Source organism: Suillus bovinus, assembly GCF_016758785.1.
Source record: "Suillus bovinus strain UH-Sbo-P2 chromosome Unknown EDB93scaffold_126, whole genome shotgun sequence".
Taxonomy (NCBI): domain Eukaryota; kingdom Fungi; phylum Basidiomycota; class Agaricomycetes; order Boletales; family Suillaceae; genus Suillus; species Suillus bovinus.
In genome coordinates, this window is record NW_024542182.1 from 14,902 (window position 1) to 42,441 (window position 27,540).

General features: G+C 44.7%; 7 protein-coding genes across 7 annotated transcripts; 3 read left to right on the plus strand and 4 right to left on the minus strand.

Annotated features, from left to right (window-relative positions):
- Positions 1 to 5,002: 5,002 nt before the first annotated feature.
- EDB93DRAFT_1095800 (uncharacterized protein) lies at positions 5,003 to 5,158 on the plus strand (the record flags this gene model as incomplete). The annotated part of the gene is made up of 1 exon (XM_041446733.1): positions 5,003 to 5,158. A coding segment is annotated over one exon (156 nt), but the record flags the coding sequence as incomplete, so codon positions are not given.
- A 638-nt stretch (positions 5,159 to 5,796) lies between these two features.
- On the plus strand, positions 5,797 to 5,973 carry EDB93DRAFT_1095798 (uncharacterized protein; the record flags this gene model as incomplete). Its single annotated transcript, XM_041446732.1, has 1 exon — positions 5,797 to 5,973. One exon carries the CDS (start codon positions 5,797 to 5,799, stop codon positions 5,971 to 5,973), a length of 177 nt encoding a protein of 58 aa, XP_041301479.1.
- A 3,313-nt stretch (positions 5,974 to 9,286) lies between these two features.
- EDB93DRAFT_1332400 (uncharacterized protein) lies at positions 9,287 to 10,383 on the plus strand (the record flags this gene model as incomplete). The annotated part of the gene is made up of 5 exons (XM_041455248.1): positions 9,287 to 9,439; positions 9,493 to 9,576; positions 9,745 to 10,013; positions 10,078 to 10,279; positions 10,312 to 10,383. 5 exons carry the CDS (start codon positions 9,287 to 9,289, stop codon positions 10,381 to 10,383), a joined length of 780 nt encoding a protein of 259 aa, XP_041301480.1.
- A 3,042-nt stretch (positions 10,384 to 13,425) lies between these two features.
- Positions 13,426 to 14,307, minus strand: EDB93DRAFT_1095808 (uncharacterized protein; the record flags this gene model as incomplete). The annotated part of the gene is made up of 1 exon (XM_041446737.1): positions 13,426 to 14,307. A coding segment is annotated over one exon (882 nt), but the record flags the coding sequence as incomplete, so codon positions are not given.
- Positions 14,308 to 16,149: 1,842 nt separating this feature from the next.
- EDB93DRAFT_1108884 (uncharacterized protein) lies at positions 16,150 to 17,238 on the minus strand (the record flags this gene model as incomplete). The annotated part of the gene is made up of 6 exons (XM_041447897.1): positions 16,150 to 16,218; positions 16,310 to 16,555; positions 16,578 to 16,621; positions 16,649 to 16,720; positions 16,954 to 17,095; positions 17,140 to 17,238. 6 exons carry the CDS (start codon positions 17,236 to 17,238, stop codon positions 16,150 to 16,152), a joined length of 672 nt encoding a protein of 223 aa, XP_041301482.1.
- Positions 17,239 to 19,500: 2,262 nt separating this feature from the next.
- EDB93DRAFT_1095804 (uncharacterized protein) lies at positions 19,501 to 20,635 on the minus strand (the record flags this gene model as incomplete). Its single annotated transcript, XM_041446734.1, has 3 exons — positions 19,501 to 20,217; positions 20,273 to 20,451; positions 20,503 to 20,635. 3 exons carry the CDS (start codon positions 20,633 to 20,635, stop codon positions 19,501 to 19,503), a joined length of 1,029 nt encoding a protein of 342 aa, XP_041301483.1.
- Positions 20,636 to 26,156: 5,521 nt separating this feature from the next.
- Positions 26,157 to 26,591, minus strand: EDB93DRAFT_1059361 (uncharacterized protein; the record flags this gene model as incomplete). Its single annotated transcript, XM_041444798.1, has 1 exon — positions 26,157 to 26,591. A coding segment is annotated over one exon (435 nt), but the record flags the coding sequence as incomplete, so codon positions are not given.
- Between the last annotated feature and the right edge of the window lie 949 nt (positions 26,592 to 27,540).

A 27,540-nucleotide genomic window follows, 5' to 3' on the forward strand; every position in this document is an offset into this window, starting at 1 on the left:
GTTGCTACAAGCAAAGCATCAGTGGGCGAATTGCCGGGAAGGGTCAGGATTTTGGAGAATGGGTTCAGAGAGGAAGCATTTCTTTAGCTTCTCGAAGGATTCGGTGCAAGCGGGATTCCAAGAGAATGGGACATCTTTCTTGGTGAGATCGATTAAGGGTCGGGAGATGTTGGAGTAATGGGAGATGAAGTGTCGGTAGAAGTTGCAGAATCCAAGGAATGATCTGACTTCTTTAACGGAGGTGGGGGTTTGCCATTGGCTAATTCCACTTAGCTTGGCGGGGTCCATGGCTACTTGACCAGGGCGAATGATCATACTGAGATAGTCAACTTCTTGTGTGTCGAAGAGGCATTTTTCGGGTTCCAGGAAAAGGGTTTCTTTTCGGATAATTTCTAGGACACGGCGAGTCCGTTCCTGGTGTTCTTGGAGAGTTTTCGAGAAAATGAGGATGTCGTCCATATACATGATCATCCATCCTTCATTGATTTCTTTCTGAAATGTCTGGTTCATGTATGCTTGGAAAGTTGCTGGCGAGTTGCACAGCCCAAAGAACATGACTTTCAGTTCAAAAAGTCCAAAGGAGGTAGTGAATGCTGCTTTCCAGTGGTCATCAGGGTGGATCAGGATGTTGTTATATCCAGATCGGACGTCCATTTTCATGAAATACTTCACATCTCGAAGTTTCACAATCAGGGGAGGAATCAAAGGAAGTGGGTAGGTGTTCTTTATCGTCCATTCATTGATGTAACGATAGTCTTGGCAGGGTCGGAGTGAGCCATCTTTCTTTCCAATGAAGAAGAATCCACTGGCTTGTGGTGATTTCGATGGTTGGATGAAATCTTTGGCGATATGTTCATTTATGAACACTTTCACAGTGTTGGTTTATTTCAGGGATAAGGGATAAGTCTTTGCAGACTTAGGGATGAATCCAGGTTTCGTTTTGATGCGATGATCTACTCCTGGATGGGAGGGAGGAAGTTGGTTTAAGCCGTCTTTGGCAAAAACATCGACAAAGTCATGAAGGTAGTCAGGGACGAGCTCTTCAAACATTTTCTTCTTCTTTTCTTGAGCATCTTTAAGGGCAAATTCTTGCGCCTTATTGCTTGTTTTCAAGTATTCTTCTTCTTCTGCCTTTCTGGCGTAGATCCAGTGGTTCCGAAGAGGCTTCAGGGAAGCGGCACGGCGAACTTCAGTTGCTGAGGTTCCGTCACGCATGAGAGATGAGTTGAATGTGAGGTTTTCGATAAGCGTTACCGAGGAGCTGTCTTCGGCATACTCGATAAGGATTTCGTCGTCATTGAGGGTATAGGAAGTGATATCATCGACTTTCCTAGCAAAGAAGTTTTCAGATTGTTCCGTAGGGATATCATCCCATACATCCCAATTAGTGTCATACTGAGGGGGAGGTTCTTCGTCGGGGTCAGGTAGGAGGGAAGGAAGATCTTCTTTATCAATCTTGCGCTTGATGCGCTCCATGGTTCTTTTTCCATCACAAGGAAGAGGGTTTGATCTAGGGCAGTCTTGCTCCTGATCTTCAACTTCTGTGACAGAAGCCTTCTGGTGGACTCCTCATTTCTTCCTGAAAATTCTTTCAAGATGGAGAGAGCGAGGGGTAGAGGGGAGTCGGATCGTATTGTTTGTCCAGTCGATTTCTGGGTTCATGGCAGTGAGCCAGGGTTTTCCAAGCAAGATCTGGTCTTGTTCGTTCATGTTCATCACATTGAACTTTCCAATCATGACTCTGTCATCTATCTTGATAGCGAGGTGGCAGTAGTGTGTGACTTGGTGCTTGGAGATTTCACCATCAGCGGTTCTGACATTGATGGGTTTCGAAAGTTTATGGGTGGTGATCCCATGCTTTCTGACAAACATCCAATGAATGAATGTGGCGACTGCGCCAGTGTCAATGACGGCAGTGGTTTGCAACGATTTGTTTCGATGTTTGGAGGATAAGACGGTCACCGGGACCCTGAATTCTTTAGTTTTTCCTACGTTCTTAACAATACGTACATCGAGATAAGGGATATCTGACATTGCGGCAGGTCCCTGGTTCAAAAATCCATCTTTCTGGTTTCAAGTTCGTTGTCCGAAAGATCTTCGATCTTGGAGGTGTCTTCTTCATCAGGTGCTGCATGCCTTACCGATTGCTTTCCTTTTGAGTCATTCTTCTTTCCATCTCTCTTCAGATGAAAGGTGGTGTCATTGGCACGATGGCTGGACTTGTGACACAAGAAGCACAGTCCTTTCTTCATGTGCTCGGTTTTCTCCGCATTGGTCATGCGGTCGACATCCATGGCATTGGGGTCATGTTCCTTCTGCCTAGGGTAGTAGTGAGGGTTTGACTTCTTCTGTTGTTGACCCTGCTGTTGGTTTCTGCCAAAGTTGGTGTGGTGAGAGAGAAGCAACTGGTAGGTGCTCTCGATCTCGGTTATTCTCCTGGTGATGTCATCCATGGTAGTAGGCATGGTTCCGTCATAGCAGAGTTTGTTCAGTGTTCCAGGCTTCAAGCCCTTGAGGAAGTAGTCGCGCTGTGCAGAGTACTCCATAATTCCTGCTTTCTTGCAGAGGATCTTGAAGGTGGTGATGAACGACACAATGTCGTCACCTTGCTTCAACTGGTTTAGTTTGTAGAGGGCAGTGCCCGTCTGATCAACTGGGTCGAAGGCTGATCTGAATTCTCTACAGAACTCGGCGAAGGTTCCATATCCAATCTGTTCACCTTCTATATTGAAGGATTGGGCATGGTCGATGTAGTCTTCCATCCATTGAGCAGCGGTCCCGCTTTTCATATAAGAGAGTATGAAGATCATCTTGTCTTTGTCTTTGTCGTAAATGTGACAGTTCAGGTCTAAGTAAAGATTACAAAGATGGAGGAATTTTGTGGCATCTTCCTTGTTGCCATCAAAGTCAGGGGGTGTGCCGATCTTCTTTTCGTGGATTTTTGGCATTCTTCTAGAAGGACAATATTTGTCTTCTGAGCCTGAGTCGGGTTCGGTGAATCTGGGCTTAGGGCGCTGTGGCACAAAAGCACGGGGTACAAAGGTGGGTCTGGGTGCAGGAATAGGTTCTGAAATAGGTTCAGGCTCAGCTAGTCTAGGCTGAGGTTTGGTGGGTACAAATGGGATTTCTTCATCCCTATCTAACACAGGTACGCTAGGTGTGTTGATAAACTGGGGTTCAGAGGACGAGGATGCAATGGGTCCAAGTCCGAGTGAAGCGAATGGTGACATCATGGCTGCTGGTCTGTTAGCAGAGGGGGATCTGGAGTATGGGGAGTACGCTTCTAAAAAAGCGCCTTGCTTTGCCTTTGATGGAGGTGTTGTGGATTGGGTTTGTCCTTGTGTACAACAGCAAGGAATCAGGTGTGGTGGTTCAGGGGTTCTATCAGAGTAAGTGCCCTAATGCTAAGAAACACAAGGGGGTTCTGGATCAAGGGTGGGGGCCTAAGCTGTATAGCGAAGGTTCAGAAGTAACTTGAATCTTATGTTACGGACTTGGATGGAGTCTTCTGTAACTGCCTCAATAAAGAGGATCAAGAGTACAGCATCAAGACGACCAAGGGTAGAACCTTGGCAAGATCGGATTCAAGAGGCACCCACAGGCCTATTCAGAGAATCAAGTGAATCGAGAACCGAGTAGATTCAAGTTAAGGAATACAAGTCAAGTAACTAGGGTTTATATACGTAAGAGAAGAGTGCACGGACCAAGGGAAGAGCATTCTAGTAAGTACAGGAAAGGAAATAGGGCAAAGGGGAAAAGATAGGGGTCCTCATGGAGTCCTCATGTACTACATGAGTTGCGCTAGAAGCAAGACGGCAATCAAGAAGTAAGACATGTGTCTAAGGTGAGGTGGAGATAAGGAAAATGAATAGCCTGCTGTAACAGTGTGTATGTGTGTCTCTATCTCTTTATCTGTTTCTCTAGGCTTGGGATCTATTTCACTCTAGTCTGGGATCTATTTCTTTTATCTCTTTTTCTCTAGGCTTGGGATCTATTTCCTTATCTCTGTTTCACTAGTCTGGGTTCTGTTTCACTCTATCTATTTCTTTAGCTCAGGATCTGTTTCACTCTCTCTACTCATTGAAAGCTAACAGTCTGAGTGCTCATTTATTGTCGTGTTACTAATGTGTTATAGATTTTAGTGAATATACTCTGAGTGTTTGTTTCTTACTGCTGTTACTAACATATTCTTGATTTTAGCAAATACATTCGAGCCTTATCTCTGATTCTTTATGTTGTCTCTATGTCTGCTAAAGGCTCAGAGTAGCTTAGTGGGGAGACTTCAGAAGTTGATTATTGTTCACTTGACCTCATACATCTGAGCAGTATACTGAGCCAGGACTGTTATTTGTCAGATAGGCTTTAGCTATTGAATAGGGGACTTGGTATTGAAATACAAGGATGTCTGTTTCTGATTCTGTTCAATACTCATTGTGAGTTCCTTGGCAGCAGATTCAATATTAGACTAAGAGTTCTATGGAAGCTTTTGACAAGTCTTGACCTTTGATCCTACCTGTTTGCACCGTGGGAGTGACAATACAGCTTCACACGATTGTTTCATAGTAAGTTTAGAATATAGCACCATTGATTGTGCCTAGTCTTAGTTCTCATTTCTGTTTAGCACCATTGATTGTGCTTAGTCTTAGTTTTTGTTTCTGTTTCTTGTTTCTTTTTGTCAACACCATATCACTAGGTTGACTAGTGTTTCTATACTGATATCGTAGAGTACCTTTGTCTGACCATAGCTTGGATATTCTGACAGGCCATCCACAAACGACCACATTATCAGTCATTGGTATTTGTCTGAATTGCTGACCATGGAGATATTTGATTTTGTAGGTGCTCATCTAGATCATCTATATAAGAAGACACAAAGCCTAAGTTCTGGCTGGGCCTATTTCATGGAGGATGAAGCTTATAAGGGCTTCTTGGACAGCAATTCGCACAATACCCAAGAGGTTGTTTTATTTAAAGAAAAATTTCATGTATTAATGAGGCTCTACAGAAATCAACATGCTCAAGTCACAATGCTGTGAACATGGCAGACACAAAATATAACTATGGACTTGCTGCCACAGGTTTAGGTACTGTCGACTGTGCTTGCCACAACATGAAATGGCCCAATGCTGTTGGAGATCTCCAAAAGGGTGAAAGGTAAATTGTGTTTTGCATTCAGATGTTGGTGATCTAACAGTCTATAGATATATCAACATGGATTATTTATTCTTCTTGACACTGTGTCACACTGTAATCAACACTCTGAACATATCTTATGATATTGTGTGTCTGTCACGAGTACCTTTAACAAACCACTATTCTTTCCTGAATCTTCCTAAGCGCCAATACACAGCACCTAAGTCAAACCCTAACCCTACACTGAAAGCGTCTACCAGTTCAGAGATTCCCTTAGCGCCCACGACACGTGTCTTCGATGTGACTGATGAAGAAGACGAGTTCTTTGATTGTGATTAGATTAGATTGGATAAGATAAGATAAGATATGGTCACGTGATGCTTCTTTAATATTCTACGATGTTCTATGGTATGATTCCCTTTTCTATTTTATGATTGGCTAGTAGTTGTAGCTCAGTTTCAATCTCCGTCTCAATAGTTGTATATAGGTAGCATGTCTTGGTTGATAGTTCTTTAGTTCAAACCTCTTGTATCTATACCATAGCAATCCAAGACGTACTTGCTCCTCTCTCTCTCTTGTCCAATAACCTTAGTCGAGTCCTAGTCTCTGCCCAAGCGTTAATTCGTTATTTGGGTTGTGACAGTGTCAGTGGCACAAAAAATTATGGCACCATATGAGTACATTTCCAGTCTCAATGCACTTTCTGCCTGCTTTCAAGACTATCTTCTTTTACTCGAGCGTGGCTGGGCCAATATCAACCCCATCGCTTCAAGTATCAAGGAGATGGGTCCTGGTGTGCGGCGAGACACCCTTGATGACTACTTTGGAGACTCAAATTGAAAAAAGTAATTGGACTTGGTTTGTACATTTTCACTAAAGTTATACTTAATTGCAACTGGATACCTCAACCTCAACTACTCCAACACTGGATTCTGCAGATGTATTATGTATTTTTTTTTACCATCTGGTCATCTTGATAATACATCGACCCCTTACTATGCCAAGGCAGTTTTGGTCTTGAAGAGCGTATTTGGACTGACCTCCTTTATCATCAGGTTGTACTATGCTTCACAAGATGAAGGATGCATTACCAGAGTGACAGAATCATCACAAAGCCCTTGACAACCTTGAAGACAGTTTGAGAGGTGAATATAGTGCCACTCTCACCCAGTGGAGAGAACAGGTAGAGGCTTGGAAGTGTGACCCTGCAAAGCCAAATTCTTTCAAACAAAAGGCAGAAAGTATGTATGGATCATCATCAGTCACTGTGTGCTGATCTTTCCATGCATTGTAGCTGTCACTATGGCTTCTGTGCGACTGGAACTGGCTAGGGATGACCAGAGTGATATTTAAATGGGGATTTGCCTTGCACTACATGAGGACTGTACTCCTGGTGTATTGATCAGCACCAGCTTACAACTTGAGGAGCAACAGTAAGTCTGCCAACTGCTGCATATGAGATCTTTGTCTCACTTTTTTCTAGATGGCGAATGAAAGCTGACAGAGCCAGGCTTGAGTTCATGTATCAGACACTCAAGAAGGGAATATGCTTCAGTGGAATAACACTCTGCAATGCAGGATCAATGCCTGAACTAAATCACAGCAACTATACATGCCGTCGCTTGCTGCACTACATGTCAATGAGAGTTCAGTATCTGGTGACATCACTGCTGCAGGTAGCTACATCAGAAACCATCAAACTCTGGCTATCATTTAAAATCGGCAGGACAGCACCTTGTGACGCCTGCCTCCAAACCATCAAATAGAAGCTCTGGTATGCACAAGCTCACAATGCACTCCATTCCCTATGTTCAAACTTGCGTGCTCAGAGTGCAATCCTCAAGTATAAAGATTGCAACCTTTGTGAACAAGGAGCAAATATGAGGGCACACAATACCTCAAAGCAGTTGAAGCAAAGCTTGAGGCTGCCACCAGCACATATGAGTGTGCCCATAAGGCTCTCATAGTTCTTGCATCACTGCTGAATCAGACTGGGTGGCACTCCTCACTGTGGTCACTAAACCAAGCCGCTTGATGACAGATCTATTATGGGGGAAATCAGAGGGGACAATAAAACTATCTTGGATCTGGAATATGTGAGGAGCAGCACCTGATGAGATGGACAAGGACAATGCTTTGGAAGGCGTGTACTTTGTTTCTGTTTTGGAGGCTTCCTAAGGTTTGTGGTTAATTAGATAGGCAAATTGAATGGTGCAAAGCTAGGGCACAGGCGATGCACTGGGCTGAAGAGGTGGAGCTGCTGAAGGAAGAGATGTGGAGAATCCTACAATTTTTTGAATGGAATGTGCAATGATGGGACAAGTGAGGGCTTGAAGATACCTTACATGACATGGATGATGATGATGAGTGCAAGGGACTGATAGCATATGCCAAGCGTCAAGCTTTTTTGTATTGAAGGCTTGGTGAGTCCTTCAGGGCTAGTTGGACTGACACGTTGGCACTGGCAGACATATTCAACCACTCCCTCATCACTCAGAAAGACATGGACATTGATTGATTACCCATAGTACATGCATATGTAGCAAGATCCAATATAAATTTGTGAGCTGTCTCGTTCAAACAAGTATTAGGTGTCTTTGAGGTTCACTCTGGCGTCTCTTTTGTGTGGCAATGAAAACTAACATTTGAACTTGACTACTAGAATGTGCGACACACTATTTGCAAGTTCAAGGTATTTGGAGAGATAGATTACGGGCGAAGGTGCGCGGCGCCTCCCGGCTCTGATAGGACTTTGTTCTAGGGGAACAAAAAGTGAGCTGCTATCCCGAATTTTAGGAGTCTGATGATGCGTGCAGCAAACAATGTGACATCCCGAATCTTTAGGAGGAGGACAATGTGACTTACCAAGATTACCGAACCAGTGGTAAGGTGTATCGGAGGAATTCTTTGTGTAATGCGGGCGCTAGGATTTGCACATGCCTACAGAGATACACTACAAACATGTCACTCGCCCACCTGCCCTTGACCTTTACTACATCGAATGGGACGTTCTGTAGGAGGTATTTGAGCATTCCTCTGATGCGTATCCCATGGCCTTGTAATGGCTGTATGCCGGCTTCTTTGGTTGTGCTTGCCAGCCTCTTGAGGAAGTTTGTTTTTGTGAGAGGATGGTGGGATGTTTTGTGCCAGTATGCAAAGAGCACACCTTTTGGTGGAGGGTTATTAATGTGCCTATGGTTGCACAGTGCTTCCTCTGGATCTGTGAGCCCTGATTGACACACCCAAAATATATCCTCCCCATCTATCGCTGTTTTGGTTCAAGGAATGTGAAAATTGGTCATTTCAAGCCCTTGGTGGTACCGCATGTTTTGAATGTCTGAAGGTTTGATGTGGATCTTAGGGTCGAAAGTGTCTAGGCGGGGCACGGTGAATTCGCCAACACGAGTGCATGTGAAGAAAATTGTTGTGAGGCATGTGTAAATGGTTGTGTCAAGCGGGTTGCTGATATGGAGTTTTTGGCGGATGGTCAGGATGACAGGGATGGTGTAAGGATCCTGCTTTGGCTTCTTCGAGGAAATTGGAGCTAAGGAGCTTGCTGCTTTGAGTAGTGCATCGATCTCTGCATCTTCTCCGAGCGTTCATGCAACACCGTGCAATGTGTGCCATGCTCTGACACTGTACACATAGTTGGCTATGGTTCTTCCTGAATAATGACCAGTGAAGGTTCAACAATTCAGATGGTTAGTCTGAACAATGTTGGGTCTTGCTGCCTAGCTACGTTGTCTAGAAGACAGTGTTCGACCCTAAAGGGTTTCTGTACTAAGCTCAAAGCTCAGAGAGTGAGGAAACTACGAAAACTCAAACTCAAGGTGCTGGAAACTGGTGAAGAGGTAACTTGATTATGTAAGCTACAAAATAGCAAACATAAGGTAAAGACAGTATCTACAAGCCTAGTCAGGAATGAGTCTCTACACCAGCCATTTTGGTGATGAACAGGAATATTAGCACCTGGCTTGCCGGTGCACACTGGTTCTCTGGAATCATTTTGCTGTCGCAAATAGTGCTGCCGTGGTCTGGTCCAGAACCATGGTTCAAACTGGACTTTTGGTCCAGTTCTCCATGGTTCGGTCCACAGTTCTCACATCAGCCAGAACCGGACCGGAAAACAGTTCTCGGTTCTAGGTCTTCCTGAATGGTCCCGTTCTGGTTCGGCAAGGCCAAACCATTCCAAACCATTATCGACTTCAAATTCGACTGCAACTGCAACAAAGTCAGTCTCCACATCAAACTGCTGTCTTCGGGATTTGCACTATTGGTTAATCAGGCTACCTTCAGCCTTTTCAAGGTAAGTACTAATCAATCAATTTCTCACATGACTTTCTATTTCTCTTTTTCAAGGCACCTTTGATTTGCATCCCACCAATCATCCAGACTGAACCATCACTCAGCTCCATCTTGCCGTCGTCCACCCACAAATTACAGGTATGTGCATCTGAATTTAATTCTTTTTTTAAAAAAAATCTCATTTGAGTCAGGCTCTATAATTATGTGCATGTATCCTTTTTGTCACTGGTGAAAGCCGTCTTCCTATCGACTGTCTCATTCAAATTGTTTTGAAGTTTTTGACTTGATACTAACCTTACATTTCAGGTACCCTCAGCTCCTGTTGCCAATAAACCCAGCCTATTCCCTACCTTGTCTACTCCACAAATAACCACCACCACTGCACCTACAACATCATCTACACCCTCCATACCAGACTTTTTCACTAAGCCAATTGCACCGTTGATGCCTGCACCTGCAGCTCCTTCGTGTTCTTTTGGTCCCATGGCCGCACAGCTGCTGTTCGCTGCACCTACTTCCACATCCACCAATCCCTTCTCTGCACCAGCACCATTCCCCTTCACAAAACCAACCCAGTATACTACCTTCCTCGATGCCAACATCTACATCGATACAAGCTAACTCACCATCGATATTTAGTACCACTTCAAGCAACACTGCCCCAACTTCTGCCCCATCCACATCTGCACCGCTGAAGTTTGACTTTGGCAAGAAGCCTGCGAGCACGATCCCAAAGCCTACTGCTGCACCTTCCCCTACCACAACTGTTGCCAATGCCGCAAAACAGACTTGCCCTTTATTTGCGTTTTCAGCGGCTGCTCCCCAATCCAGTCCCCTGGGAGTGAGTTCACATGGCCGATCATTTTCATGAAGGCCGCTTACCGTCATGGACATCTTTCAGCAGCTACAGAGGCAGAGGAGTACACACAAATGTTATTAGAGTAGTTACTCAATGTGTAGACTAGTATTTCGTCAATTTTTTTGCTGTCCATACAGAAATTCTTTTGGTTTGGTTCGAGTTCAGACCGCAAAAAAACTGAACCGGACCATTGAGAATGGTTCTCAATGGTCTGGTTCTGGGTTCAATGATTTCGCAGAACCGGACTGAACCAGACCACAGCAGCACTAGTTGCAAAATACATGATACACTAATAATCCTGATCCGTAGTTTTCTTGCGTACTCTTCGCATATGCATGTAACATGACATCTCAAATCTTCTCGATTTCAGGCTGCAATAATGGTAACTGTTTGCCCTGGGCGTCTCTTGGGGATCGCGACGATGCAGGTACCCATAGGTATAGCTTATCCTATGTTGGATAGTGTGGTCTGAGTGGTGAGGGTGAGGGCAAGAGGTTAACATTATAAGCTGTTAGTATGTCAATGGAGTTGATGTCTGTATTGTAGTGTGTACCTACTACTTTTTTGATGCTTTGAATAGTTCTTCTCCTTGTCACTCAAGCTCGTAATTGAGGAGGGCATGTCTCTGGAGCTCGCTAGGCTGGTGCTCTTTGACCATTGCGTGAACCTGCTTAAGTTGGGGTCTGGGGTGTCGTGATCTGTGCTTGATGGTGCTACTGGATATGTCCATGATGAAAGGACGGAGCTCGATGGGGATGGGGATTGGTGGGAGCATTTGGCAAATGGGGGGATATACACCGCGGGATGGTCCATCTGTGGGGTTGGTTTTTCTTGGCACATATCTAGTAAGAACTGTGCATTGAGTAGCACTTGCGGCAAGGTGTATGCGCTTGAAGACCTTGTTGCAGGCCTTGTTTCTACTCTGGCCAGACCACCACCCTTCAACAACCCCACAATTGTCTCCACAAACCTTGAAATAAATACTGGCGGGGCAGGAACTGAGGATTGTGAGCACCAAGAGTTCAAAACCAATGCTTTTGGCCCATCCGATGTCTCGGTTGTCCCACTTCCACCCTGGGAGCAGGTCCCATGCCCCCCATCTCCCATTGATAAATATTCCGATCCCATGACCAGTGCTAGCATCTGAGTAAGCATAAAAATTGTGTGAAATGCAACAACCTGGGATTGTGCACAAGAGATTTGGGGCACTGAGGGTTTCTTTCCACCAATTGAGGTCTGCTGCAGTGTTGTGCAGGGGAGTGTGAGGTAGGAAAGGGTGGTCTTTAAATATCCCCAGCATTCGCTCCAAATTGGTGAGGTAGGCCCGACCTGCCGGTATGATGAGCGCTGCATGTAGCAATTTCCTGTACAGTTTTTGTACTTCCTGCAGGGTGTGCATGCTGCGTGCTTGCCACGTGTCAATAGCTCCCAGGTATCTAGCTGTCTTTTCTGCTGATAGTGATATTGAGAGCTTGGGGATGTCCCACAGGATTCCTGTGTAGTTTGGGTTGGGGCTGAATACCTTGTCTTTCAATGTTTCCCATATGATGCCTAATGGCTGGGATTCACAGTCAATGTCGGCCATGCAACACGTGAATTGCACATCCTCCGCTGAATGGAGTGATGCTGATGAGAGATCCTTGATTGGGAATGCACAGTCTTTGTCGAATTCCTTATGTGAGTCATCCAGTAAAATTTTTCCTCTATACCATTTCCTACTGCGATCAATGATGGGCCCTACATTATATGTGATTTGTTCTGCCCATTTCTTACATCTATTGTTATATTCCAACAAAAATTTCCGCTTAATGCGGAAAAATATGTAATCGTCCACCCATTTCGATACAGGACCGAGTCCTGATGCTCTAAAGATGTCTGCTCCTGCATCTGCAACATTACTGTAGATGCCTGCTGAGGGTCTGAAGCTGAAACACAGAGCCGTGTCGACTGTGAATGTGTCATTGCCTGGTAGGCGCACGACCAGACCGGCCCATTAGGAGTGGTGCAACGGTACTGTTTGGTAGGCTTTGGCTACGTTGTGTATGGCCACCTGGGAGCCAGGCAGTAAGCTTTGGATGGTTCTGCAAATGGTAGTGAAGGTGCCATATGTACACAGAAAAAGGTTTGAATCAACCCTCAAATTGATTAATCTGATGGGTGGGAGTGGATTAATGGGGAAGGATAAGTTCTGTATGAGTCTAAATTTGCTGGGTTTGCTGGGCTTAGGAATAATGGAGAGTGGAGACATCTGAAATGGCCCGATGATTGACTCAAGCTCTTTGGCTGCAAACGGGCCAATGAAATGGTCTTTAGTGAATTCAGCATTGATGATATTCTGAAAGGGTTCCGAATGTATAGTGACAGATACATTATTGGGGGGAATGTATGTATGTTCGATGGAGGGAATGCCTCCTGAGAATCCTGTTTCAAGGCATCCCGGGATGTGTGGGTATTTACTGGTGAGACTGAACTTTTCCAAAGCCTGGTGCCATGTGCTCGCGTGGTATGGAGTATGGGCCTTAAGCCTTCTTGCCTCGAGGGCAAGTCTGGGCTCCATGGTCCTTGTTGCTGCAGCCTGAACACACGTGGGCTGAGTTGTGGTTTTCAGCCAAACATCCGCCCAGTCTCTGCCATCTGTAACAAAGGGAAAGGCCGTTTGTACTGATGATTCGCCTGTCTTGTCCCATAAGTTGCTTGCATCGCACTGCTGGATGTTGTGCGAGAATCGGCCCAGGCAAATGGTGCAGGCGGAATGGCTGTGGGAACCTGCGCCTCGAGAAAAACCCTTGTTTTGCTGCTCTTGCTGCTTGCCTTTGTACGCTGATGGGGATCTATCTGCCCTCTTTCAGTTTCCTGCTCAGATGGGAGAACATTTATGTTCATATGAGTCTCTGTACGAGGTCCTATGGTGCTGTTGCATTGAGGCTAATGACTTGGTGTTGTTGGCCTGTGTTAGCATACCATGTTGTGAGTTGAAATGTCCGCGTGAGATGAGATGCGGGCATCCACATGAGCATGGTGTGGGCATCCGCATGTTAAAGTGCGGGTAATGAGAGGTTTGAAGTGTGACAACATTTGATATGAGAAAAGGGAGATTTGTGCGAACGTTTCATAAGTTACTTATCTTGCTATTCAACAAGGATGATACGCACCGTGCTAAGGGTTCTTGATCGCACTCTATCCCACATCTCTTCATTTATTGATTGTATCAATGTTTCATTGATGATGCCAATGTTGAAACCTTCGTCACGCTTGAGGCGATTGTGCCAGTCTAAGCGGACTCGAGATGCGTAGTGCAAGATAACTAAGTTGCTGAGTTTGCTATTGTTGCGAATGGCATGGTTTTCCAGGTGCCAAAAGAACAGGGCTAAGGTGTCTAGATGGGTTTGCAGCCATTTGGCCGTGTTAGCCTGCATTAAGAAGAGGTTTTTTGCCTGTAGGAAAACAGAGAAAGAGAGTTCATGGTCAGGGATCGCTGACTGGGAGGCTTTGAAGGCTGACACTGGACAAATGGTTAATTGGTCGTCCAGTTTCGTTAGGCTGAATGTGTTGTCGGCAATGGATCGAGACGTTCTCATAGCCTCTTTACAACCCTCTGGGGAGAAGTACCACAGTTCTACGTATTCAAAACTGTTTAGCTTCTGAATCACGTATTGAGAGGGACATGGGGCAATAGCATCACCAATGGTGGCTGTTGCGCTGAAGCTATTCATCTTGGGTTTCTTCTTCTCTAGCTCGGTGCATTCTTTCTCAGCTTCAGCCTCCTTCACTAAGTGTTCTTCTTCTTCACATGCTGCCCTTGCTTGTTCTATTTCAGCCTCAGCTTGGGTGTCTTCCTCTTGTCGACAATTCCATTGGAGGATTCTCTCCTCGTGGCCTGTTATCCAGGTGTTTCTAAGTCTTTCTGCTATGGCTTGGTGTGTAGTACCCATCATGATTATCAAGTCTTGTATGGCTGCGAATAAGTCGCCAGCAAAGTCTGGGCAAATTTCAAGAGATGGGTCAGCCGTATTACTAAGATAATTGGGTTGCTTATTATTTAGTTTGCGAGCAACTCATTTGACAGTACTTGAGGATTTGGGAACTTAATAAGAGCGAGACTAAATGTATAGAAAAGAAATTTCTAAGATGACAAAGTGTATGGGGAGGATTCTTCATTGTGGTGAAGAAGCGAGGTGTGCAAAAGCTCCGCTTGTCATTCACTCAAAGACTTAGTTTTATTGCTTCCGGTCGTGCCTCGCTACATACATAGAATGACAATATGTGTATGGGAGAGTAAACAGGGGGGCAAGAACAAGGGGCAAACAGGCGGCAGGCAAGATGCATCAGCAAAATGGGCAAGTGGAGCACTGATGCATCATGACACATTATGTTGCATCAGCATGGGAGGAAGATGATGCATTGTGATGCATCATAGTGCATCAGCATGGGAGGGAGTCACTGATGCATCACAGGTGCGCTACAGTTACCCTGTTTGATGCATCAGCATGCCACGAACCTGTGCAATTAATTACAAGTTGTGGTAAATGTGTGATACAAATTTTACCATAATCCATAAGCACCTATAATCTGTAGGGCTGATATATCAATGGAGGATCCTACCTAGAAGCCTGCTGTTGGCTGGATTGGTTCCCCAGACCTGGTTTCTTGCTTCTTGTCACTCATCAATCCTTCTTTCTGATTTGGTCCCTGGGGGTCTTGAATGGGGCTGTCAAATAAGCTTACTAATCTGATCAACATAGTCCGAAACAATAGCTCACCTAGACTTGACCTAGACCATTTGCAATTTAAAAGTATTGAGGAAGATCAAGATTGGTCACATGATGCCAGCCACATCCGATTTGATCAAATTCTGAACATCAAAGTCACAAGATGCACTTTTTCCTTGACTGACATCAGGAAATTTTGGACTTAGTGAAATTTTGCTTGTCAACTTCAAGTGACATCATCACTTTTACTGCACCAATTAGGAAATTGAAATTTCAGACTTGGTGAAATTTTTGTTGTACACTCACATCCCTTGTAATTAATGGTGATTGATTGGTGCACCTTGGTTAGTTCTTTGAATTTTTCCCCTTTGAGCGGGCATACTAAGTATTAGCAGAGTCTTTCATTGCGTGTTGTGTTGAATATGTTAAGATCGTGCTCAAAGGTTCAATCTGAAGGGCTTGGCTTCAGCTTGTGCGCTGCACCCCTTACCCGAGTACATGCCCCTAACTTCCGAAGGCTAATGGACGATGTCCAGATTCTGATTGTCCGATGTGCGGGAATTCCGGCGGACGTTCGGGAACAGGTGATAAGACTAATCCGGATGATGTCCGAACTAGAAAGGAAACAGCAGAGGACTACCAAAGGTAGAGGCGGAGGTAATAAGTCTATCGGGATCGACCCTAAGACTAGCGGAGGTCAACAAGAGAATAACTCAAGTCAAACGGAGGGGAGAATGAGCAGAGTCTAAGATAATATTCGAACTAAAGATGTACATAGATTCTACAGGGTTTATATACTATGGAGGACTTAATGGAGGACAAGCCAGCGCAGTCCGAAGCTATGTGAGGCTGTGGATGGAGGTTATAGAAAAGTCAAATGCTAGTCTATTGAAAATAGTAAATGAATCCGGAGATGAGAACAGAGGAAAATAAAGGCAGAAGTGAAATGAGGTATGGAAAATAATATAGTCTAACTGGAATAGGAACGTACAAATGGATTAGGCACGGAAGTTAGACGCGGGTCGGATCCAGACATAGATAGAAGTCGGTCAGACCCGGATATCCAGAAATGATGTGTGTGATACGTCCAGGTCCGGAACATGGGATATGACAGAATAACTGCTTATCAAGGCATTGGCATGTTTAAATTTCATGAGCCCCCACGAAGATCCTTACACTGGCACCTCTGAGTCTCCAACCACATCCCAAAAGCTGTAAGATGATGGATCGTGATTCACATATTATCAACTATATACATGTAACAATATATGACCAAAATGAACCAACCCAGACTGCTACTTACTGACATGTGGTGGACTTGGTGAAGTGGGCTGTTTTCAATGGGTGGCAGTCTGCCATCTCCCTCAGTCACAGCATCCTTTGTCTTTTGACATTTGGATGGCCTATGTGGTTGTTTGAGAAGATTCACAGTGTTGGGTGGCCCTTCAAGAGCTGTCGCCTGTTGAGCTTGAGTGGGAAGACATAAAGGAGTCTGCTGGGGGAGAATAACAGAGACTGATGCTGGGAAAATAGCGGGAAGTGGTGCAGTCTGTTCAGGAACTGAAACTAACAGGGAAGGAACCAAAGGAAGGGTGGGAACAGAGCTGGAACAGACCTGCACAGCACATAGTGCAAGACTTACAGTAGCAACACAAGCATGGTAAACATGTATCATTCATCATAAAGACTGTGTACCATATGGAATTGTGTTTAACTATGCAACATTAATGATCAATAGATGTATGAAATGAAATGGCGATGGTGTAATTCCACAGAAAATGAGTGCAAACAATTGAAATGATCGAGTTAGTCAAGCACAGCTTGGAAGACGACGGTGTGAGTCTTCAGTGCCTCTGTCTTGGCACTAGTACAAGTGTCATTAATGAGATCCAAGACCAGAGAAAACTTGATACCTAGCAGCCTTTGCCCATCAATGCCTAAACCCACGGCACTTGGATTTGTGGCAGCGGTCTTTTTCAATCTGGTCCATCAAGTTTAGGATACCTTCATGAATGGGACGGTATGTATCGACATGCAATTTTCCCACGCGCCACACGCCTTTCCTGTATTCATCAAGTGCCGGAGCCAGCTGAAATAGATCAGCGCACATTCAGGAAAAATGAACCCACTTACTATTGTGGCAGCGAGTGCTACTGCACCTTTGGGTACGGAATTCCCAAAGATGTCAGGAAAAAATCGAGCCAGCGCGTTCTTACCCATGTAATAGTACATTTTACAAAGATCCTCCAGTGTGACATGTGCAAGATTATTAGTGTGGCCCTGCGTGAGAGGTGAGGTCAAAGCTGATCGAGCAATTTTATTCATACCTGTGAGTCCAGTCCGCCTCATAGGAACTTCGCCTCGTCCAGAAGGTCCTTTATGCCACTACGAATGTGTTTCATGGCGTCATCATTGTCTTCAATTTAATCAGCTTTGCGGAATAGCTCGTACCGACTTTGAACAGTTGGGTGGGCTGCTTTTTTGAACTCGGAGTGCATGTTTCCTAAATCATCCCATAACTGTGATGATATCGAGTCAACAAATCAAATAGCAAAAACAGACAAGGAAACGAAATACTATGATAGCCATATTATGCTTTTAGCTCTCCCAATAGCCTTCCTCCACGCCGCGACCTTCCACAGCAAACTGATCGTGTAGTTCTGCTAGAATTTTAACTGCATCCTCAGCAAGGAAAGTCTCACAATGAGGGAATAAATTATCGAGAGATTCAAGCCTAGACCACTTCTTTGCCTTCTCAAGTAAGTCCCTGTACACCGGCAGGTAAAACCAAAGCTGCGTTGGGATGGGGCCGTTTGATCGTTTGCGACTCTTCATCGCAGACTGGATTTCATTGTCATCATCTCCATCCTTCTCGGTCTGCTCTTCTTCAGCTTCCTTGCCTTCTTCAATACAGTCTTCACCTCATTGGCATTCTTGCAAATAGTCTAGATCAGAGGACCTAGGACGCCTGTTCCTTTCTTGGTGCTGAAGAAGGACATCACCACATTGATGGCGACTAGATGATTGTGCTTCAGACTGAGCAGGACTGCGACAGTTGTGGTGGCCAGAAGACTGTTTTCTGGACTGGACACGATGGTTGGGTGGTACATTGGGCTGAGAACAAGGACAATTGGAGGGTTGATGTACATTGTTGTGGTCAGTGGCTGGAGCTGATGGTGTCCTACATTGGTTCTCGCAAGGTACTGGTTGTCCTGCACATCTATCAGTGGATCCGCATCCCAATATGCATTCTTTCATAGGAGGTGTGTGCTCTTCTTCGTTTTCACTATCTGAGAGTGATATGGGTGATATCATACACCATTTCCCAGGAGGTATGTGCTGTTCATTATCTGTGTCAGTATGATATCCTTCTGGCATTAACCTGTGTTCTAACAGTGGGCTGTCAAGCAAAACAAACCACTAAGAAATAAGAGAACTCACTACAAAGGCAGGGGTCGTTGACTTCAGGGGTTCCTGGCCCTGCATGATAATAGTTAGCTAGGTCAAGGACTGTACAAGCTAGCACACACTGGTTATATTGATGTCAGTAGATGAGCGTGCTAAAGGAAAATATTAAGTGTAACAACAAGGAACCACAAATTGACTCACATTGATCTATATCCATGCCTGAAAGACCAAACAGCTCATCATCATTTTCGCTATCACCATTGGCATCACCTGGACCATTCATCCCGTCATCCCAGCCACCATCCTCATTGTCATATTCCTGACCCTGATTATGCGCCTCTCCATCGAGCTTCGTATCTTCATCAATGTTGTCGCTGTCAGGCCTCAAACCGTCATTGTATCCATCATTACCATCCCAGTCCTCATCAGGCTTTGTACCTTTGTCATCATTGAAGTGGTCAGATGCAACTGTACATTGTGCTGACCTGGTGGCTGGTGGAGTGAACCCATATTGTCCCCTGGGTTTGGCAAGATGTCAACTTGGATTAACCGGCTGTTCGTCGTGAGACTGATAGCCTGCTTCGAACTCCACAGCTGGAGAGTCTTGAACACGAGTTTGAGGCTTGGAGCGACACTTCGCTGGCTAAGGCGCCAACATGTTCACAGGCTGCGACTGTAAAGCAGGGTTGGCTTTCTTGCATGGATATTTTGTTGTTTGGACACGCTCAATATTCTCCATCTGTTGAAGACGTCCTCCATTACCTCGGTTGTTGTGAGTCGAATGTCATGTTGCTATGAAGTAAAATGTGAGCAGAAATGAGTAGTGTAGATAATTACCTTGCTTCTCCGACTTGTTGTTCTTGTTCTCCTTGTTTGCAGTGCTCTTCTTGCGTGGCACCATGGTTTGCAACCCAAAGAGCTGCAAGGCAAGTTCAATTTTGATTATTATTTATTAGATGTTTGGTTCGAACTCTGGTAGAACACATATCTGCAGAAGCATATCAACATGTGGCACAATACAAAGCCTTGGTACATAGAAGAATAGGTATAGTGTAAGTGAAAATGTAGAATAATATCTCATTATGATCAAGACCTAAGCCCACTATGGTGCCTCCTACTCTGCCTGGTAGAATTCCCCCTGGTTGCTCTTATAGGATGAGCAGTACCAGAGTTCAATAATCTTCTGACTCCACTAGTAGTTCTCCAGCGCTTTGAAGAGCATTGATTGTCGAGAATAGCACCACTCCTTTTCGCCTTGGAGGCTAGATATGGTCTATCACCTTCGGTAATAAATGAAGGTGCTTTACCATCAAAAACGAGCTGCCTGATGCACATATGGACTGAAAGAGGTTCATCATAGTTGTCATCATCAATGGCTGGCCAGATTGTGTTGATTAGTCTTGTGTGTGTAAGAGGCGAGTTGATGGTGGGTGTAGTACCACAGCTGTCAAAGGTTTTCATACAGTTGACCTGCTCACTAAGAAGCAAGCACAGCTTGGTGATGAGAGTCAAAAACGGCTGAAAGTATGGAGTAATGTCTGATATAATAAGATCAGGTTGTTCCATATGTTGCTGCTTGATCAACCCTATTGTGTCCCATTCCCTATAGATCCACTGACTGATAATAGTCTGGTTGAAAAGCTTATCATCTCGAAGCTTGTCACCAGGGCCATCATACATCACGCAGATATAGATGAAAACATGGACGAATGATTCCAGATCATGAGCAACCATTTGTTCACATGGAATGCCATGCTCCGAGTATTGCAGCAGAATGCCACTAGCCATGAACATCAAAGTTCCCTGAAAATTAGTGGCATATAAGGTTCAACAAACATATATATACAGATATACTAACAGTAAGGTCCTGTCGTCCGACAGCATGGTCAGTTCCCTTGGAAATCTTTGTCGCATAGTTGTAATCAATTAGGAGACCCCTTGCAAAGATGCCGTTGATGGTATACTCAAAATATATCATGATATTATTGAGGCTGATATCACAGTGTAATATGCCTTGACCGATGATCTCACAATGTGCTGTAAGAGAATGTAATTAATGCCTATATGTATATGATTCTCAACACTTACCATTTATCACATCTATTAAACACTCAAGCAACTCCATTCGACGAGAGAAGTAAGTGATTGGAACAGCATATGATTCCATGACCAAGTGTTGATGAATATCTAGCTCAGCCACATTTGTTCCTGTGAGTAACATTTTCCGATGAGAACCCGTGGTATCAGGACACCCAGAGACCTGAATGTCCCATGACTTGATGAGCTTTGGAACCCCACAGATATCTTTTAGTATCTCCAGAATTTCTTCTTCTACACTCGAGCGGGCAGCAATGCACCAAGTATCCTTTACCACATAGAAGTAGGGACACTTTGGCCGTTTGCCCCTGATGACAATATCATCACATGTGTCTGGATCCTGGACATGCCAGCACATGGTGGCTCTGCCTCTGATGGTGGCCCTTGCAAAAATTGGCTTGATGATGTGGTAGGTCTTGTCACTGACTTTGATTGAGGGGATGGTTTGAGAAAGTGTGTGGTGGCGAGGAATTTTGGGTAACACAATTGTAGGATCATAGCCAAGATTTGCGAGGCTCAAGTAGACACTCCCACCCAGTATGCCCATGAGCATGACTGGCATTTTGTGGATATGATAGGGTAATGAATGGACTGCTCCTGAACGATCAAACAAGGTGATTTGAAGGAGGAAGTCTGTGATAGACAGTACAAAAACAAACCGACAATTCAATTGCACTTTATATACTGCATACGCCTTTGCGTACAAGGTATCCAATAATTCGGGCCGCATTGCAAGCTTTGATAACTCACAAAACATAAGTACATTGTTCCACGCTATGAGGTCTGGCCCAGCAGGATCACTCCCATCGCTGTCCTGCAACACAAGATTGGGTTTGACTGCAAGTGGTGTGCCTGTCATTTTGCATGTAGAAAAAAAGCCAGTCCATCGACGACCCGAAAATGCTGAAAGTGTATCCATCGTGTTGGTCTGTGACTGTGTGTGGGGTCGACTTGGCAGAGGAGTTCGGGATATGCGTAGAAAGTATCTGCTCTCCGACTCTGCACAATGGCAACTTCCTGATTTCTTGAGACACTTGGCAGCTAGATCTCAATGAAGTTCTTCAATGGCGATTGGGATCGCCTTCATGATCCTGTTGAAAAAATCTGCCAGCATCTCCTCATCATTCCGGGATTTAATGCTAGCTGTCTTGTCACTCTCCACTTCCTCTTCATCCAAATTAGGTTTCTTTTTTCCTTTCCCACCTTTTCTATTGTCAGGTTGATGCAAGAGTGGCGGAAGAAAGGCAGGGTTCCAACATTTGCATGCCACATCATACAGATGTTGGCCGTCATCAGTCTTAAGGTATGACAATAATCTCTCATTTAAGACGTCAGGAAGGAGTGTATGAGGAAGCCAGTTGTTTCAACAATTATTGTCACTTTTTGATCCTTCAGGTTCGTATATGGTGGCATCAGCAAGTTCTGTCTGGTGAGCATGTTTTAGCTCCACGAGAGTGATTCGCTGGCCAAAGTCAGGAACTGAAGTTGTTGAACTATGAAGGGGAGAATCTAGCGAATGAAACTTGGGTATGCGTGTTCGATGCAGCTGGGCCATGCTCATCAAGAGTGGTGAAATAAGGTTGGTGGCCTCAGAGAAATATGTACATGCCAAGTTGCCAATGATATAGTACAAAAATATTTCTGGAAGAAAACTTAAATGATGAGTAATCACTAATCAACCCCTTATCTTCTTTGTCAATGCACTGCAACCTTCTCAGCTTCAAGTTTTCAAAAAGACTCAGATTAGTTTGCCTGAAGCCTCTATTTGCTTGTAGTGGCTTGCCTGAATGGTGAGTCAAACAATCCTGTGAGAGCCTTGCAATGCTGTGAACATAACACAGCAGCTCCGAGGTCACACTGATGATGATGTATGTCTCTTACTAGTCCTTCAAGTTTCTGGTTAGCTGTGTGATCCATAGACTGACAATCAGCGTTTAACACAGTCCTCCGACAATGTTTTAACTGACCTATTTCTAGGATTTATCCTGGAACATCGTCTCAGCTATGATGACCTTGTTTGCCACTTGTGTCAGTGCAGGTTATTGGTCTCCCGGAATGTTGGCATAATTCAATGTGTTGCTAACCCCCATTCCATATCGGGTAATATTACATCATCAACTCTCACATTAACTCAATTATTCATTTCATCAATGACCTTCTTGCTTCATCCTAGTCTACTGTATAAGCATGTCTATCAACGTCAACGATTACAATAATAGCCATGTGAACGATAATAGCATTCAAGGTCCTATGCCTGTAAGTAATTATAGCCTTCTTTATCAGCCGGATACTAATTGAGATCACTTATCAATAGCATATCAACAATGATAATCATAACAACACAGGCGCTATGAGTCTAGCTAGGACTGATCAGGTATTGACATCTCCGATTTATAATCATGTGTTACTAACACTTTAGGTAGTTTGATTCTCTCGCTGTAGGTTTGGTGCTTTGGTAGTACATTGCGGCGCTGATCAGTTGCCAGAACTTGTTGGTGCCAGCACCACAATTGGAGATTGATGTCTCGCACACCCCTGCCACCACGGTAAGTAACCATTTCCCCCCCTTCGCATCTCTAAAGTCTAATGACAACGATTACAGCACATTTGGAACAAGGTGTTCAATATCGCTGAAGAACACCTCCATTATGTGGAAGAACATCCTGGCATTCCATTGCCACCACTCAGGAGCCCACCTACAATGATCATGAAGGAAGAATGCTTGTTGACATTGGCACTCATAGCTGAGCAGGAGCATCTGCAACAGCAATGGGAAAGAATGCAAGAGATGCAACATTACCTTGGTCTTTATGGCAGGTTCTAGTATGATTTCAGATGCTTAGTGTTTTCATCAATTGTACTTCTACGATGGACATTTTTGTGTATATCTACGTGTCATGTACAATAGATCTCAGTTGACCAATGATCAGGTGAACAATGCATATGGCCTATCGCCATCAACCTACTTCCACCACAACTAACTCACCATCTTATCCATATTCCAACATCGCAGCTCATCACAATGATCATTGAGCAACCCATGTGGCCTATCGCCATTAACCTACTTTCACTACAACAAACTCACCATCTTATCCATATTCCAGCTTCATTGTCTGCATGCTGCAGATCACACATCTTCCACTGACCAAATAGCTTGTAACAAGCCGTGTCTTTATTACAGGTAGACTACAATAGGTATAGATCTGGCTGAGAGGTACCACATCTCTGATGCGAGTACCATTTGAATGCTGCGCACACCTTAAAATATGCATCCCAGCAGCTGGGTCCATGGTAACAATATCTAGATGCTCCACATAAGCAAGATATGTCCCAGAGTATTCCAAAGGGGTAATGGGGCAAAAATTAAGCGTAGATAACCGACACAATGACCTGTAAGAATTGTCAGTGATGAGGACAGAATGAACTTGAAGCAAATGCAAACCTTCTAAATGACTGTGGGGCCACTTGAATGTCGGATCTACATTCACAATGACTGCATTGTATCATCCGCATGGCCAGGTTTTGGAGGGTGGTTGGGCAATGACAGCTTGTGAGGGCTCAATGTTATGACTTGGATGGTATCTGTTGGCGACGCTCAAACAGAGCAGTATGTCGTCAATGGTCGAGGACGTCCCTGGGCTAGCCCAAGGTTAGGGGTCTTACTTGGCGAGGCTTCGGCAAGTAAGATTTGACGCCTATGTCCAAATCGGGTAGCTTATGTCAAGCGGGTGCAAGACGATAAGCTGTATCTGCCAAGGCTTACGACACCTGAAGGTTAATCGTAAGATTGTCATTAATTAGGAGGACAGAAGTCCGACTAGTTAACAGGGGCTTTGCTTGTCGATGAAGTCAATGAGTAAAGATCGAGACTAAGGACTTATCCACGATGAGCAGATAAGAAGATAGAATATAGACTGCTGGCTAGGCAGAAAGGATCACTCTTGTGAGAGTAGGAGGTCAAGAACCAAGTAGATTCAAGTTAAGTAATATAGTACATGGTAGCGAGTTTATATAGAGGACAGGAAGCGTATTAGTGGGTGATAACTCGTACTACCAAGAGAGGTAAGCGGTAAAGGGTAAGACTATAAAGGAAAGCACGTTCGAGGTAAGACACGAGTGATCCTGAACGTGCTGATAAGAAAGTGAGTCAAAGATTGAAATAAGAAGTGAAACGTGCAGGGGCACGATCGTGCAACTGCGGAGCTAAGTATAAGTACACATGCGCGACTGCGCACCGAGTCATAGATCAAGAAAGGGAACTGGGTAGAGGGGATGCAGCATGCGTCGTATCATAGGTTACCATCCGGATGGTAGGGGCAAGGGGACTGTCCACAGGATCAGTCAGGTGGTGGGACGGAGCATGGGTATGCTTCATCAGCGAAAGGGTCTGGCCAGATGTACTGGCTCTGTTGAAGTGACAGGTAGAGGGCAAAAGGAAATGCAAGTATGACAAGGATAACAAGGGTGAGGTCGGGGTAAGGGTGTGATGCGAGGGCTGATACGAGGAGGATGAGGAGAAAAATGGTAGGGGCCCAAGCGTCTAGATGTTCTTGTAACACTCAAGGCGTTGTTTGTGATAGCTTTTAAGCTGCATGCGAACCTTACACCAAACTTGCATGTGTTCAAATTTCAATTTACAATTGGAAGGTGCTCTTCTCCTGCCACCAATGACATGAACAGAACCAGCAGTGTCACATTCCAGATAATCTGCAAGTGCACCATGAAGGTTGTGCAATGCAAACTGTTCCGCAGCCTTGTCAACAGTCATATGGGTGAGGGTCAGGTTGGTGCTGAGGTGATATGCAGTAATTGATGTTGTGAATGTCCTGAATGGGTGGGGAGCACCGTGTTTGTTCTTGATCAGCTGTTGCGCACGTTCAAAATAGTCTTTGAAATAACGGACTCCTCCAGCTTTGTCGCCATTTCAAACATCCTCCTCCTCCTCCTCTTCTTCTTCTTCCAAACCTTCCCCTAACTTGATTTCCAGGGCAAGCACAAATTTTTGGCACTTTTCTTGACGATCAAGGTAACGACAAACCTGCTCGTTGTAATTGTGGTTATTTCCAGCATGCCCAGAAACCTTGATGTAGTCTATGTGTGCACACTCTGTTGGATCAGCAGACCACTGCATCACTGACCCGTGTGAGCGGATGCTAGGCACAACACCTTTCAGCAACTCCAATTTTGGGATTGTCCATGGCTTGTTTGCACCGGAGTTTCCTCATTGAGCGCCTGCATTGACAACAGCTTCTTTCAGAGTGTGAAAGCCCTGTAGGGCATGCTCGACCCTTGTCACAGAACCCTCAGTAAAACACAGTGCCTGCGCAAGATAGTGGAACTTGCAGAGTGAGTGAACTGTGGAGAGAAAGTCAGATGGTACAGCAGCTGCGATGAGACAGATGAGATACCATTGAATGTCTTGATGATCTCGGCCAGATACTTGTTTCAATGTGGAGACACCATCTTTGAAGTCGCGGTACCCAATCAGAACTTGCAAAAGCATGAAATGAAAATCTAATTTGTCTGTACCACTTGCATGCCGCAAAGAACTCAGAGACATCAGCATGTGCAACAGATCGCAAAACAGCTTTGATATGAGCAAGGGTGGACGATCCTTTCCGAAGTGGATGGCAGAAGGGATCTCTGAACTGATCTCGGGTGGCGGTGGTGACAGAGGACACATTGCTGCAAATGCAGGCAACCAGGAGCTCCTTGGGAGTATCTGCGACATAGAAAACCAAGGGCATGAAGCAATACCTGCTATTACCAACAGGGTCATTCATCATGATGCCCATTTTGGCAGCTGCCTTCAGTGGTTCGGTTACAATGCTGATGCACTGGTGGAACAGCCGATCCGCAAGTACGCCGTGCACCCTTGCATTAGAATGGACAAATTTTGGTACTGGGATAAGCGTGACAAGTAAATATGCATGGAGCGAAGCCTTAGCGTGTGAGGAAGAGGTGATGTTTGCCACACCTATCAGGAGAGGGTGAGCGTATCGATTACCAGATATATTGGTGACCTTTGTTTTGTCCAAGGACAAGATCACCCCAAGCAGAGACACACCCTGAGGGATCTGACACTAAAGAGGGTAAAATGAGCATTTAGCACTGAAAATTCACATATAAAATGTACCTGGAGGTACCATAAATGATCGCCCATCATAAAGCTATTATATACGTGAAATCGATGCAATCTGCAAGCTGAGGATCACTGAGAAGAGATTGTAGACAGTCGATCACATTGTGATAGAATGATGAAGCAGGTGTTTTATAGGGCAGTCAGCTATGACATCTTCATACTTCCAACGTGGGCCCAATGGTAACATCTCTACCCACTGGTGTAGCTCCTTGGCATGGTGAAATGAAAGGGAACTTTCCTTCGTCTGACATTCCACATAGGCATAATGCAAAGTTAAGAAGACCAAAGGGAAACTTACAGAGTCAAGATTTAGATATTTGTCAATTTCTGACATGCTAAGGTTTGTTCACATTAACCAATGAGCGACCTCCCAATCTTTCTGGCTGGCAAAAGGATACCAAGGAACCTTGGTTCTTCGACAAGCATAGATGTCTTGATCAAAACCGTCCATTAATGTCATTCCTCTGGTATAAACCCTTGGAACATTCAGACAGTATTTGACTGCCTGTCCCCACTCCACACCCCCTTCGACTGCTGAGGATTGCTGGCCAATGTCAGTATTTACCCCAGGCACATTGAGGGTAAACTGGTCGATATCACCGTTGGCCTGGTAAATATTGTTGTTCATCTCTAAGTTCGCAAGTTCACTGTTGTCGTCTGAAGAGTTCCTGCAGTGTTGTCCCATGGCATCATGATAGGACATTCGGATGAGTTGCAAATGGCGACATTTCTTGCTGCATCGAGACATAGGTTGATTCACATGTTGCAATACACGAGTATTATTTTTAAAATGCTTGCCACAAGACAGGCAAGGAATACTGTTTATACCAATAGCCAGAGTTGAATTATATGTGAGTCGTCGCAGATGATTCATGGAGTACATGGTA